Raw genomic sequence first — 14,885 nt, forward strand, 5'->3', positions numbered from 1 at the left:
GGCTTTTCAGCTTCATTCAGATCCCTGCATGATTAGTTCCGATCTTCATGGACCCTGCTGCAACTCTCGATCTGCCACAGCTGAGTGGGTTCAGAAAGGTCAACTTTTTGTGTTTAGATCCGAGCTCTCAAAAACAACCGTTTTCTGTGGCTGACGCCGCTGGAGCTCGAGCCGGTAAAAAGGACCAGTCAGCTTTCCTGTCCCGCATCCTGCAATGACCTCACAAATTGAGAGGTACATGCATGCGTTGCATGCCGCGGAAACGCGAGAACCGGTTTTGCGGCACCAATCTTGCAAGCAGTGATGATTCGTTGTTGAGAAGTGGACATGGGCGTCGTGATGGGTTGCGACCGCAGGTTCTCACACACTGGCAATGGGGTGGGTATGTGGTCATTTGCAGTCGATCTCGCGAACCGCACGGGTTTTGACAAGATATAATCAACATGTGTCCGAATGCGACAACAGACTGAGACAACAAGGATCTACATAGATTAGCGAATATTCGCTACCGTTGCACTGGGACCCTGTGGTGTTGCATTGTTGGCTACGAGAGGCTCGAAGTATCACGAGAGCGGCACATTCCAATGTCCGCTGGGGGCCCGACGCCGATGGCAAGTAGCCCTCGGTGGTACAACTTCTAGAATATTACGCACTGATGTCTCAAAGTGCGAGCATAATAGGCTCTCTGCAACGGATATGCGGCTGAAGGACCCCCGGTCTGTGCATGACCGCGCAAGTTCAATTAATCGGAATTATCCTACAGGATGCGGATTCCAGCTCTTTCGCCTGATCTGCAAGATGAAAAACGGCTTCGCCATCGAAGGAATTCCTCGCCCTGTTTCTCTTTACCGGGTAGCTGGTACCGCCTCCGTCCCACTTGGCACCGCGCTGAACATCCGACGAGCTGCAGTGACACCCTGAGCGTGCCCTGTTGCTATGTCCTGTCGTGTGACGGGCTTGAGCAGAACTTCAGACTGTGGACGAATAGGATGCTGCCCTTTCATGTTCCGGCTACCCTGGTCGAGGCTTGCAGGTGCAGAACCTGCCCAACCACAAGGAGAGTGGTCGGTGATCATCGGGGTAGGGGACAGGGGTGCTGCCGCGAGAAGATCAGCCTTGATCAATCATATCCTTGTCCATTCTTGGTCAATCTCCCCCACTGAAGACAATCATGGCTTATTCAAGAACAAAAAGGCATTGTATTCTGCATGCAGCGAGGCAGCTCCCGCTCATTCTCATGTGGCTTACTGGTAAGCGAGGTCAAGCCTCCAGTTCCCTGGAAACAAGCCACATCCCAGATCAGCATAAGCAGGCAGCCAACGAAATTAATCAGCAGTCGGAAGTCGCCGCAAGTTGATCGTTGCTTTTTGTTGTTTTCCCACTGGTGAAACGGCTAAGCTGGAGGAGACACATCCTTTGCTGGGATCATTAAATGGCCCAGCTCTAAATCTGGTCTCCTGTCGGGCACGCCCCAATGCTGGTACATCACAGCGTGCCTGATCTTTTCCCGACGCGATACCCGATCTGTTCACTGTAATAGTGATCCGTCGTGAGTATCAAATAGAGAGTTGGGCAGCCAGATCGAGGAGTCTCCCTCGAATTGAAGCAACCCAAGATCGGGTAAGCTTGGGAACAGACTGCTGTTCATTGCGTCCTCGTCACCATATCCACTTGTTGTGATCCCAGTGCTATTTTGAGGAATTGGTGTAGGGATGGAAGATATTTGATCGTGCGCGCGCAAAGGCTCCCGAGCACCGCCGGAAGCCCCGCCCCTGGTCTGAGTCCCAGTACGGGAGCTGAGAGCGGTTCTGGTAGATAGGCGAGTCTGGATGCGATTCTTGGATGCAGCATGCATCTGTCCTATGAAGCTGTGCCTTGATAAGATATGAGGCGCCTTGTCTGCAGGAGAAATCAGGACCTGGTCCTGCGTCCCCGTGCCCATGCCCAGGTTATCAGGGTCTGGAGTGATTGGGCGTGAGCCACCCCGGTTGATGAGTTCAGCGAGGTCCCGACGCTTTGACAGAGTCCAGTCAATAAAGGTCGTTAACACCCGGACGGATGGGGCTAATTGCTTACTATGAATCTGACGGCCTCGCATTCAAAGAACATTGTGCTGAGAAAGCCCTGACTCACCCATACGCCGTCCAGCATTTCACTCTGCGAAACCGTGTCCGGCAAGTTATGATGCAGATAAAGTAGCATCCTGACGCTCTGATACACAGTCACAGCCATGTCAGCATCGAGGATGGTTGGTTGGCTTGTGAGTGTCGGGAGGATTCGGAAAATCTCTATCATTCGCCTGACGCCCTGGAGACAGTGTTGATGACAGCTTCGAATAAAGTCGGGATCGAGTTGACCAAGAACAGCATCCGGAAGTGCTTCTTTGAGCCCTTTGATGAACAGTCGGTACAGAATGTAGTGCGTTCCTAACAAGGTCATGTGTACTGTAACAAAAGCCGGTAAACTCGTGGCGCATGCATGTAGCCGAGCGTTCTTGTCCGTAAAGTGAAACGCGGCTGGCAGTTGTAAGACGTATCCATCGAGCTCCTTCTGTAAGGAATGGATGCTGATCTCGAGCCCCGGTGGTGATGACACTGCTGCCCGCTTGGTGAACTGCAAGACTTTTTGACGGAGGCTCATCATACGGATGACCAAAGCAAGCGAGCCCAGGTCAGGCTCTGCCGCTCTGGCAGTCATCCTGTGAAGGTCTTGGGTGGTCTGAGGAATGTCCAGCTTGTAGTTCCGGTCGTGACTAGGCAGTTGTATATGCAGGATCTCTTCGGGGCAGAGAGTGAAATCCTGGTATCCACCGGCCAGAACTGTGTCGATCATGTACACTGACCACATCGCCCTTCGGCACTCTTCTCGGGCAAGGAATGGCATCTTCTGATCCTCATAGTTCAGCCTCAGGGCGGTTGCGAACCTGACAGCTATAGCTATCAACATGAACACAGCCGTGAATTGGCGGGAAGCAGCTCGATACTTGATGATCAGGATGAGGGCTTGAACCTTCCAAACACTGGGGCTTTCACGATCCTTGACGATGAGGTCTTCGGCCACATCGATATACCGAGGAGACAACTGTTCCAGGTCGTCGCTCATACCTAGCATCAAGGCTGTCAAGCCGACGATTGCGAGAGCAAGAGGCGCCTCCAGGTCACCGGCACGATGCCTCTCGACGATTGATGCTTGGTGAAGAAATGAGAAGACCGGAATATAATGTACGTGACGAAAGAAGTTATCAATCGCTTCGCTAATGGCCGTTCCCGAAGGGTACTGGTCGTCTTCAAAAGCGGCAGTTGGCATTGGCATGGATGTCATGCCGGCAACGCGTGTGGTGTCTGGCGACATCTCGATGACTGATGATGGTTGGTCCAAGTCTGCATAGACGCAGTCTGAACCCTTCAGCCTACACCTCTGGCATATCGGCTTGTCACCGCTGCAGCGAGCCTTCCTCGCCCGGCAGCGCAAGCACGCGTGCCTCACGCGATGGCGCAAAAGCGAGATTGGTGTTGGGCTTCCGGATTCGGCGAACGAGCAGTGGAGCTTGAGCCGCGAGCACTGTCCGCAGCAGGGCCCTTTCGCATCACATCGGACTTTGCGATTTCGACATTGCCCGCAAATGTATGGGGACCGCCTGCTGCTATGCTTGGAGGAGTCCATGCTGAGATTCAAGGGGCTGCGATTGCACCCGATGATTGTTGCGTCAAGAAGCTAGGCAGTGTGGGGAGACCGAGTTCTCTTAAAATCAAGTAGTCACCTGGGTAAGACTTAAGTTTTGACACCTAGCCAGGTACAGTTTCGAAGAGGTGGGGCAATTCACTCTCTGACTCGAGCAGAGAGGTTCTTCGCCACGGTACGTGGTTTTTCTCACAGACGAACAGACTAACCCACACAGATTCTTGGCCTCAAGCCCACGATTGGAGCAAGCGTTGGCACGAAGAAGCTCGGTACTATCAAATGCCATTCATGCCTCCTGGAACGGTCCCCTAAGATTCTTCTTCACTTGATTGGCAGGCTACAATAAAAAGACCACATGAGAGATCACTGGACTGCATAGTGACATAAACTAGTTGACAATCTCTTGACCCTCCTCTTCAAAGTATTCATTTCTGCTCTAGGTCGACGTGGACAGAGTCGGGTGCATCTTCCTCTTCGACTTTGTTTGCGGTAGCTGGAGTTGTGCCCAACTTGAGACCCCGAAACTTGCGCAGTGGCTTTCGAGACTCGAAGAGCCAGTCGATTTCTTCCAACGAACGCCCGGACACATCCGGCACGCAAAAGTAGATAAAGATGATAGAGACAAAAGCGATGGAGCCAAATATGAAGCCAACTTTGGAACCGAGCGCCGCATAAGGAGCGTTGAGTAGATACGGTATGGAGAAGGACACAGCAAACCTAATCAAGAGTCAATGTTGTCGATCAGGCAAGATGGAGGAGTTGTACTAACTGGACGGCAATGTTAATGACGGATGCTGTCCGGTATGTCATGTCTCTTGATTTAGTGCTTGGGATCTCAGCGCTCAGGATGTGTGCGCTGGGTGCCCAACCGAGAGAGTACCCAAAGGTCGACACTACCATCATGGCGATAATGCCCGCTTTGATCCCGTTAGATGGCGAGGCTGGAGTACCCAAACCACCCATAGTAATCAGGGACGCAACTTGAATACTAGCCCCCACGAGAAGTTGAAACCTGTCGAGATAATGATCAGCGCCCGCACATATCAATTCGGTCAGCGATGAAATAGTACCTTCGTCCTAACTTATCAGTGAGAACCATTGCCAGAACGGATGTGCAGAGGTTGACCACAGCAATTATGATGGTAACATTGAACGGGTTGATCGTGCCGAGGGACTTGACAAACAGCGCTCCGTAGATAGAAGTGAAGAGTTGCCCGGTGGACTGTAGTAATCGTGATTAGTGCTGGAGCTGGAACTCAAATCGACCCAGCTACAATCACGTACCTGAAGGAAAATATTCGCTCCAATGACGATGCCCGTTCTCTTGAGTTGTGCTCCCCGGAAGATGCTCCTGAAATTACCCTTCTCTTGCTCGTGTTCTATTCCGCCAACAATATGTGCGAATTCCGCCATTATCTCTTCGTCGGTGAATTTGCCATCTCGGAGGAGGTGCAGAGATTTGAGGGCGTCCTCTCGTCTATCTTTCATCACTAGCCATCTGGGAGACTGAGTAATATGTTAGCCTTTTGTAGTTGTTACGATATAAGCGTTAGAAAGTGGCATTCTCTGCTTACCTCTGGGATGAACCAGACACATGCAGCGACAAAAGTTGGGACGACGTAAAACAGTCCATAGGGGATGAGAAAGGCCTTATCATCCTTGAGGGAACCAGTTGCGCGAGCGATGATGTTGATGATTAGCCCTCCAAGCTGAAGTCGTGCATTAGCACAACCGTACAGATATCGATTGCGGCTCTCCCAGTTCACTTACGTATAGACTGACTTGATACGTGCCAACAATGAAGCCTCGAGCCTTGGGCGGAGTGACCTCAGACTGATAGACTGGCACAACAGAAAGCTCCATGCCGATGTAGATGTCTATTGCCAGTTAGCCCTTTCCATAGTATGACGGAGACTGTATTGATCCGGTACAGTTGAGCACACGCGCCGCCAGTATTTGGTCTCGGTTCTTCGAAGTGATAACGATCGTAGCCGCAACGATGGCCCAGATGCTCATACAGAAGACACACATTCGTCTCCCAAAACGCTTGCTGACGTAGCTGCCGATGACGACCCCTAAATGAGAAAAAATGTAAAACTTTCTTTAGTATTCTCCTACTTCAAAGGCAGAAACTTCGACTCACCTGTGGCCTGTCCGATGTAATTGAACCCGTTGAACATCGCGACCCAGGAGGGTTCAAGGAACCAGACCTTCTTCTGGGGGTTCCAGTCGCCAAACTTGCGGGCAAAGGCATCCATCGCCTGGGTTGAGGCGAAGCCCTGTTGGTCGAATCCAAAGTTGAATTGCGAGATCGCTATCAGCAGCACGGCGAGCGTCAGCCGCGTGTTGAAGCTTTGGCGAAGCGCCAAATGACTGAGTCCGAACATGGCTGCGACTTTACGACAGTGGAGGACTGGTTTGAGAAACCAACTGTCAAGAGAAAAAGAAGAATAGGACGGTGCAACCCCTATATATGAGTTGTAACGGTCATCAAGTTATGATCTGCGTATTGGCAAATGGTTTATGTACCCCACAAACAACGGGTTGCGAGGCGGGAGCCGAGGGCGGAGCCCCGAGATGGCGGCGGAAGCCCCGAGCATATGGGGTGCATGGCCGAACACTTCATTGGATGGAACGATCCAGTTTTAGACAAGAGAGCCAATATATCGTTGCAGTTCTCGGGGCCCTTGCTCACTTTGTGCACCTGCGCCCCGCGCTCGGCTTCCGCAACCATGCCGCCGTCACATAAAAGTGCTCCTCGGCAACCCTTAACCTTCTCTCCAGGCACGTTACCTCGCGTGCTACCCCTTGCCCCTTGTCCGCTAGTCTCTCCTTCTTTCTGTACATTCCAAGACGCCAGAAGAGACTACCATGGCGCCATCCAAGAACATCCTGCTGCTCATTGCGGACGATCTCGGGCGCGAGCAGATGAGCTGCTACGGCGCCGAGGTCGACATCACCCCCAACCTAGATCGCCTCGCTGCTGCCGGCACGCAGTTTGACTACGCTTTCACTAGCACAGCCTCGTGCAGCGGCAGCCGGACTGTGGTCTACACGGGAACGCACACCCATGAGAATGGCAACTACGGCCTGTGCCATGGGAAGAACGGCTTTCAGACCTTTTCCAACGTCGAGACGGCGCCGCTCCTGTTCAATAATCTGGGTTACAAGACGGGGATACTGGGCAAGATCCATGTCGGCCCCGACAGCATATACCCCTGGCAGGTGCGAGAGGAGAGCGAGTCACGGAACGTCGCGGCCATTGCGGACCGGGCTGAAGCGTTCTTCCGCTCGACCAAGGAGGAGGAGAAACCCTTCTTCCTGACGGTAGGATTTGTCGACCCCCACAGACAGCTACAGACCCGTGGAGGGTTTGGCAATGTCGATGGGAACTACGACCCGAGATTGAAAGATCGTATCTTCAGCCCGGAGGAGATCAATGTTCCATCCTTTCTCAGCGACATCCGGCAAGTCCGACAGGAGTTTGCGGAATACTACCGTTCGATCTATCGTATGGACCAGGGCATAGGGCTCATTCTTGATGCCCTTGAGCGCGAGAACCTGGCCGACGACACTCTTGTGTTATTCATCAGCGATAACGGCCCGCCGTTCCTCAACTCCAAAACGACGCTCTTCGAGCCTGGCATCCGCCTGCCATTTCTCCTCCGCGCGCCAGGCACCTCAACACCAGGGGGCAGAAACCCACAGCTAGTATCCTACATAGACATCCTCCCCACCTTCCTCGACTGGGCCGGCGCCAGCGACAAGCCCTCGGACCCGCCGCCGGCCGGAGCGCCGAAGCGCCTCGGGAGATCGGTGCTGCCGGTGCTCAACTGCGCGGCGCCGGCGCCGGGCTGGGACCGCGTCTTCGGCTCGCACACGTTCCACGAGATCACAAACTACTGGCCGACGCGGTTCATGCGCGACCGGCGGTACAAGTACCACCGCAACGTGTGCTGGAAGCTCGACTTCCCCTTCGCCATGGACCTCTACGCCTCGCTGTCGTGGGAGGGGATGCGCAACTCGGGCAGCGCCGCCGCCGACGGGGGCAGGCCCGCCATGGTCGGCCCCCGGCCGCTGCGGAACTACATCTGCCGCCCGCCGGAGGAGCTGTTCGACCTCGAGGCCGACCCGCTGGAGCTGGACAACCTGGCCGGCAAGGAAGAGCACGCGGGCCCGCTGGCGGAGATGAGGGCCGCGCTGGAGGCGTGGCAGCGGCAGACGGGCGACCTGTGGCTGTGGCGGGACGGGGCGCCGCTGATGCGGTACCTGAGCTCCAACTATGCGCGCGAGGGGCTGCGCATCCCGGACAGGTTTGATTTCGACGCGGACAGGCCTGCGACGGATGCTGCGCCCAGCGTGCCGTTGCTGGGTTGATGTGTTGTAGACTCCTTTCCAGAATAGACTGAGGGCGGAGACAAAATTTGGACGCAATCACGATTCTGCATTGTATTCTCAGTGTGTATGTATGTGCCCGCAGATATTATGCTTCGTTCCCGTGCCCAACGAAGCGGGAGAACAAGCTTTTTACGGAGCACACCCCGGGAGGGATCGGCAGGGCTGTGGCCGGCAGTGCAGGCTCTGGCGAGCCGTTTTGTCGATATCTCACAAGCCACCTCGCTTTCTAGCATCTAGAACGAGTGCAGCACGTCTATGGACAACGAGACCAGAGCTGGCCGAGAACGCCTTGGTGGGAAATGGGCGGCCGTTCGGTTAGCCAGGCCGCACTCCCCCACAAGTCTGGGCGCTGACGGCCGGGCCTGGTTCGCTGGATCGGCGCTTCTCAGCCTCCGCCAAGCCAACCAGACATCCACTCTCCGGACCCTGATGTCTGATGTCGTCACCTCAAGTGTGGCAGGGACAGCACCGGGCTACCTCTTGTTTCCCAAATGGGACAACCTGTCAGCAGAGCAGCATGCAGGAGCTTCGCAATACGTCTATATATGGCATGGGATGACGTCTCGTTGTGTTGGACGTCTTACTGCACTTCACATTCACCTTTAAGAGCATCGAGGCAGAACTGTCTTTAAGAGCAAGAGGACCTACCTGCAAATCCAGTTCTTCCTCCTCGGATAGACGATACACATCACACACACTCATACATACACACACATCATCATCATCATCGAACGCAAAACAAACTACAGGACGGAAAACAACAAACACAAAACCACAAACACAATGGCAGCAGAGCTCGGCATCTTCCCGCAGTACATCGCGCGCAAGCCCGAGACGATAGTCCTGCAGGACAAGATCATGTCGCTCTCGGGGGGCAGCGCCGACATCACGCTCCTCGGCGCCGGCCCCAGCGGCGGGGCGCCGCTCTTCCGGGTGGACGGCAAGACCATGTCGCTCAAGGGCCGGCGGTCGGTCACGGACGCGGCGACCAACGCGCCGCTGTTTGACATTGTCAAGGAGCACATGCACCTGCACGCGACGTACGCGGCCGTCGACCCGAGCGGGACCAAGCTTCTCGAGGTCAAGAGCCACTTCTCACGTACGTTGACCCACGACAGTTAGGATATACAAAAAAAAAAAAAAGAAAAAAGAAAAAAAAACTGACAGTTTGAACGTTACTCTAGTCATCGGCAGCAAAGCGGACGTGTCGTTCACGGACCGGTCGGGCCGGGCGCGCACGCTCCTGATGAAGGGCGACTGGGCGTCGCGGTCGGCGGACATCGAGGACGAGAAGGGCGTGGCGGTGGCGCGCATCAGCAGGAAGTTCGGGGGCAACGTCGGGCGGGAGCTGATGGGCGGGCAGACGTACGCCGTGGAGATCATGCCGGGCGTCGACATGGCGCTCGTCGTGGCCATGTGCATCTGCCTCGACGCCAAGAAGGACGCCGACAGGGGGAGTTGATAAAGTGCCTGTTTGTGTCTCTTTTTCTTGCTGTTTCTATGGGCGGGCGCAAGGGGTCTGTCTGGTCTTGTGCACGCGCGAAAGGATACCCAGCTATCATGTAAGTCGAGAATATGTACATTAGTTATGCTACCTGCTCGAGAGATGGATTGTTTCGATGAATCGCAGTTCAATGTGTGCTGTGCCATCTCGGCGCTACTGTGCTCATATCCAGGTCTCTTATCAGTGGCGTCATTCTCGTCAGCCCTTTTGGTGTACAGAAGCGGCTGGCTGTCCTTCCAATTGCAATCCAAGGTCAATATCCTGCCGGGTCAATGTAAGCAGGGCGGATGCAATGCGACCTTTGGTGCTGATTTTCTTATCAGGCGGCATACTAAGCAACCTTGAAGGCAGCTCGCAGGTTGGAGAAGCGGGCGCGGGTTGTTGCTCTTCTTCCCACTGCAGATGCATCCGACCCGTCCAGCTGGTTCTGAGGCTTCTCAAGCTTGTCACCCTTCCTTTGCGATCTGGGTCCAGGTCCATACCTAAAATGCAACACCAGCCAAGCAGCAAAAGATGGGGGAAAACGCCCTGGTGGACCTGTGGACATGCCGGGAGTCGGTAGCCGGATCTTAGGCTGTCGCGTAGGGTGTCGGGGAGGCTGTCGGTGATCCCTGGATGGAGCATTTTGCAGTGGCTAGAGGCGAGAGAGCCCGCTGAAAAGGCGGGGAGGGGAGGGCCTAGCGACGCCGCCTTACGGAGTAGCTCCAGGGATTCCAGGGACTTCAGGTGCCACCTGGGACCAGCTAATCCCCCGTGACATGATATGACGGGTGGGGGTGGCGAGCATGGCTGAATTGTTAGTGCGAATGGCGCCATCCCACCCAAGTTGCCACGTCGGGCACTTCCCGATCCTAACAGATGGGGCGTCCAGAAGACTGGGTTTTCGCTTAGTCTCGAGGCCTAAAAAAAGTGAGCGATAACGCAATTAACTACCACTAAATTGCCCATCGGCGACCATGCGACAACGACTCGACTGTGGGAGAGCGGTCTCGAACAATCCCTCCGTCAAAAGGAGGATTATCAAACAATACCTACGCTTGCTAAGGTACTGGCGCGAGGCTGTCCTTGGGCCGTCCTGGTTTGAGTTCCACCAAGACGGATTTCGCCATCTCAGGCTCCTCTTGTGACACTCTTTTGGTGGCCTTTGGTGGTCTTTGGTGGTCCTTCGGGGTCTCATGAATGAATGCTGTGCCCCATCCTGGACCGTCGCCGACCCGACTGCCTCTCTCGGACTCGTCTCTCGCACATACACGCACATACACGCACTCTCACACCTCCGCTCCCACTCACACTCCCACTCACGCCTCTCAACGACGACCCTGCTTCCCAACTGCGGGCACATATCCCCTTCCCTTCACATACAACGTCGTGGGGAAACACAGGTGCTGCACAGAGGCATCCTCAGCTTTCAGCTTTACGAGGCAATTAGCCCGGGAAAAGAGCCCTTCTGGAACTACGCCGCCCAGTCTATCTCGGCGACTTTTCTGAATTCCCCATCCTGTCCTAGACACCACTTTGAGACCGGGTTTGCCAATCCCATTGCGAACCGCTGGCCCTTGGCAGCACGCCATACCTCCGGATCTGACCTCACCTCTTGTCCCGTCCTTGCCTCTGCACTGCCGCGCCAGCGAGCGAAGCTGGTGGTTTCCCATGGCCCTGACCGCCCCCTGCCGCTGTTGTCATTGAACTCTATACCAACGCGATACCTGACAGGGTTCTGGCCTGGCCTTGCCCAGCGTCTTTCCCTCCCTCTCCTCTAAAGGGCCCGCCGCCCCCTTCTTGCACCACTCCTTAATCAAATCATGGATCGCCGGCATTCCGGGACTGCTGTTGCTCATACCAGCGCCCGACTGCCGCCAGCCTCCTCGAGACAGGATGGCTCCGTCCTTATGACGAATGACAGCTCTACCAAGCACGACATAGACCAGCGCCTCCTCGCCGCCCTTCATAACCAGCCTCAACACCAACACCACCTCCAACAACAACAACAACAAGAAAGACCGCAGCAGGCAAAGAACAGCAGCAACAACGCTCCCGACACACCGCCTGCCGACGACCACGATGCCGGCGAGCTAGGCGCGCAGAGGATCGACAAGGAGACCAACTGCGACAGGAGACGGCCCGAAGAAGGAAACCACTCGAGGCTGCCCAACATGTCCACCACCCTCGTCAGCCACACCGTCACCCCTTTCCTCAAGGACCACATCCCCAGGGTCTATGCGCCTCTGGCCAAGTCCAACCCCGAAACCTCCGGCATCAAAACCCAGAACAAAGATGCGGTCAACAGCAGGTTCTGCTACCGCCACCGGCCGGACTCCAAGTGCCGGAGGGCCGCCGATGAGTCCAAGATGGTGTCTATTCAGAATGTTTGTCTCCTCTTTTTTTTGTTCACATTTCCCCTAGCTTGCTACGTTCTTATAGAGAACCTCGTTACTGACAGAGAGGCTCTTTGCGATCAAGGAACTCGAGAGACTCCCCACCGCCGACCAACAAGCCATCACCCACGTCTGGTCCCTCTTCTCGGCCGCCCCGTCCAGGCACAGAGACCTGATGCTCAAGGGCATCATCACGCAGTGCTGCTTCCCGCAGCTCTCGACCGTGTCCCGCGAGGTCCACGACCAGCTCAAGATCGACTTCATCACCGCCCTGCCGGCCGAGATCTCGTACAAGATCCTCTGCTACCTCGACACCGTCTCCCTCTGCAAGGCCGCGCAGGTCAGCCGCCAGTGGCGCCAGCTCGCCGACGACGACCACGTGTGGCACCGCATGTGCGAGCAGCACATCGACCGCAAGTGCACAAAGTGCGGCTGGGGCCTGCCGCTGCTCGAGCGCAAGAAGCTGCGCGACTGGAAGCGCCAGCAGCAGCTGCACAAGAACCGCACCCGGGAGGAGGACAAGAACCGCCGGCCGACGGCCGCCCCCACCGTGCCGGCGCCCTTCTCGCCGCGGTCGCCGAGCCCGCCCGTCGTCAAGCGGGACGCGAGCGAGCTGGCGGACGACGACGCCTCGAGCAAGCGGCGGTGCACCAACAAGGTCGGCGACGGCGAGCCTACCTCTTCTGCCGACGCCTCGACCCAGCAACAGCAACATCAACAACGACAACAGCAGGAACTGTCGACGAGGACGTCGGCGGAGCGCGAGCGCAAGTTCTGGAAGGACGTCTACAGGGACAGGTTCAAGATCGGGTCCAACTGGAAGTACGGGCGGTGCACGCAAAAGACGTTCCGCGGGCACGAGAACGGCGTGACGTGCCTGCAGCTCGACGAGACGATGCTGGCGACGGGCTCGTACGACGCGACCATCAAGCTGTGGAACATCGAGACGGGCGAGGAGATCCGCACGCTGCGGGGCCACACGCGCGGCATCCGGGCGCTGCAGTTCGACGACAAGATCCTGGTCAGCGGCAGCCTCGACAGCACGGTCAAGATCTGGAACTGGCACACGGGCGACCTGCTCAGCACGCTGCAGTGCCACACCGAGGGCGTCATCAGCGTGCACTTTGAGGGCGAGTGGCTCGTCACGGGCTCGATCGACAAGACGGTCAAAGTGTTCAACCTCAAGACGCGCGAGTCGTTCTGCCTCCGGGGCCACACGGACTGGGTCAACCACGTGCGCGTCTGCACGGCGTCCAACACCATCTTCTCGGCCTCGGACGACTGCCGCGTCAAGATCTGGGACCTCGAGACGCGCACCTGCATCCGCACTTTCGTCGGCCACGTCGGCCACGTCCAGCAGGTCCTGCCGCTGCCGCCGGACTTTGAGCCCGACGACGAGCTGCTGCCGGGCGCGCCGGTCGACAACACGGACGCCGCGTCGACGGCCAGCGGGCGCAGCGGCACGCCCGCCGCGACCGCCACGGCGCTCATCAACGGCGGCCGCACCGCCGCCTCGTCCTGTCTGCCCGTGCGCCCCGCGCCGGAGTCGTCGGCGAGCGGCTGCTCCTCCTCCTCCTCCTCCCAGCAGCAGCAGCAGCAGCCGCCGCCGGCGTGCGAGGGCGAGCTGCGCGCGTGCTACGGCGCGGCCTTCCAGGCGGACCCGGAGCGGCAGCTGCCCTCGCGGTACATCCTGAGCAGCGGGCTCGACAGCACGATCCGGCTGTGGGACAGCGCGACGGGCCGGTGCATCAAGACCTTCTTCGGGCACCTCGAGGGGATCTGGGGCCTCGTGGGCGACACGCTGCGCGTCGTGTCGGGCGCCAACGACGCCATGGTGAAAGTGTGGGAGCCGCGCAGCGGCAAGTGCGAGAGGACGTTTACGGGCCACCGGGGCCCCGTGACGTGCGTCGGGCTCAGCGACTCGCGGATGGCGAGCGGGAGCGAGGACGGCGAGGTGAGGCTGTACAGCTTTCAGGATATGCAGGGGCGGATGGAGGAGCTGGGGACGCCGAGCTGAAGATGGACGAGAGGGGGGAGTGAGATTGTCGCTTGTTCTACCACCGACCACCGAGCTATGATGTCTTTTTTTCTGCGCCATCTCTTTGCTTTTGTCTGCTTCATTGTTGTCTCTTTTTGCTCTTTCACTCTGTTGTTGCGCTAGGCATAGATACCATTTTGCTGCTCGGGCATTTTCACACTTGCTCTTTTATATTCACGACGCTCGATGGGTTTGCTTCTCGTTTGTCGTTTCTTCGGGTCGGTCGGTCTCAGGGAGGGCCGGCATTTGGGAATATTGGGATTCTTTCGAATTCGGGCGCAAAACAATTGGATGGATCGGTCGGAGCTGGCCAGCAAAGTTGCTTTCACACTGCGGGCAATTGGGATGCTGGCACTTGAAAAAAAACGGATGGGCGTTTTTGGAAATGTACCCTTTATTATTGACCAGCTATTATCTATCGTCGGATGTGTACCGTACCGTACCGTATTCCGCGAGGAATGATATTGAGGAGGAGGGACGGGAGAGAGCAGCTCTACCTCTACGTGGCTGAAGTAGACACTGAACACTTGACTGAATCGAGACTGAACGTTGAATCTACAATGGCGTGCATGCATGTGATGAGCTTGATATGGCCAACAGTGACCGACTGGCACTCACCGCCCTGCAGAAAGCTTAAAACACACCGCCCCGCGTCGCACCATAAAAGGTACGGACGGTACAGGGAAGCTTGAAGCTGAGTCATGAGACTGGACAATGTCGTCGTGACTTGGGCCCAGCACCAGCGCATACCTATCTAGCTCTTTTTGCACATCTAGCATGTGAAAATGCCACCCTCCCCATCTCAATCAGAGTTGATCACGCTATCTAATCTACTTACTTGCCCCTCGATTCTTCAGATCTTGGGGGTGACCGGGCGCGCAGGTGACCC

The 14,885-nt window shown here is 56.5% G+C and overlaps 5 protein-coding genes across 5 annotated transcripts; 3 read left to right on the top strand and 2 right to left on the bottom strand.

The window, feature by feature from the left end:
• Positions 1-1,528: 1,528 nt before the first annotated feature.
• E0L32_011270 (uncharacterized protein) lies at positions 1,529-3,351 on the bottom strand (the record flags this gene model as incomplete). Its single annotated transcript, XM_031133980.1, has 3 exons — positions 1,529-2,014; positions 2,077-2,157; positions 2,209-3,351. The coding sequence occupies 3 exons, from the start codon at positions 3,349-3,351 to the stop codon at positions 1,529-1,531; spliced, it is 1,710 nt and encodes a 569-aa protein (XP_031000737.1).
• Positions 3,352-4,106: 755 nt separating this feature from the next.
• On the bottom strand, positions 4,107-6,068 carry E0L32_011271 (uncharacterized protein; the record flags this gene model as incomplete). Its single annotated transcript, XM_031133981.1, has 8 exons — positions 4,107-4,398; positions 4,451-4,693; positions 4,752-4,903; positions 4,966-5,187; positions 5,256-5,390; positions 5,452-5,558; positions 5,613-5,756; positions 5,825-6,068. The coding sequence occupies 8 exons, from the start codon at positions 6,066-6,068 to the stop codon at positions 4,107-4,109; spliced, it is 1,539 nt and encodes a 512-aa protein (XP_031000738.1).
• Positions 6,069-6,552: 484 nt separating this feature from the next.
• On the top strand, positions 6,553-8,058 carry E0L32_011272 (uncharacterized protein; the record flags this gene model as incomplete). The annotated part of the gene is made up of 1 exon (XM_031133984.1): positions 6,553-8,058. The coding sequence occupies one exon, from the start codon at positions 6,553-6,555 to the stop codon at positions 8,056-8,058; it is 1,506 nt and encodes a 501-aa protein (XP_031000739.1).
• An 804-nt stretch (positions 8,059-8,862) lies between these two features.
• E0L32_011273 (uncharacterized protein) lies at positions 8,863-9,541 on the top strand (the record flags this gene model as incomplete). The annotated part of the gene is made up of 2 exons (XM_031133985.1): positions 8,863-9,178; positions 9,264-9,541. 2 exons carry the CDS (start codon positions 8,863-8,865, stop codon positions 9,539-9,541), a joined length of 594 nt encoding a protein of 197 aa, XP_031000740.1.
• A 1,844-nt stretch (positions 9,542-11,385) lies between these two features.
• On the top strand, positions 11,386-13,975 carry E0L32_011274 (uncharacterized protein; the record flags this gene model as incomplete). Its single annotated transcript, XM_031133986.1, has 2 exons — positions 11,386-11,949; positions 12,005-13,975. 2 exons carry the CDS (start codon positions 11,386-11,388, stop codon positions 13,973-13,975), a joined length of 2,535 nt encoding a protein of 844 aa, XP_031000741.1.
• Positions 13,976-14,885: the final 910 nt, after the last annotated feature.

This window comes from Thyridium curvatum (assembly GCF_004353045.1).
Source record: "Thyridium curvatum strain D216 chromosome Unknown NODE_102_length_128654_cov_80.091529, whole genome shotgun sequence".
NCBI classification, from domain to species: Eukaryota; Fungi; Ascomycota; class Sordariomycetes; order Thyridiales; family Thyridiaceae; genus Thyridium; species Thyridium curvatum.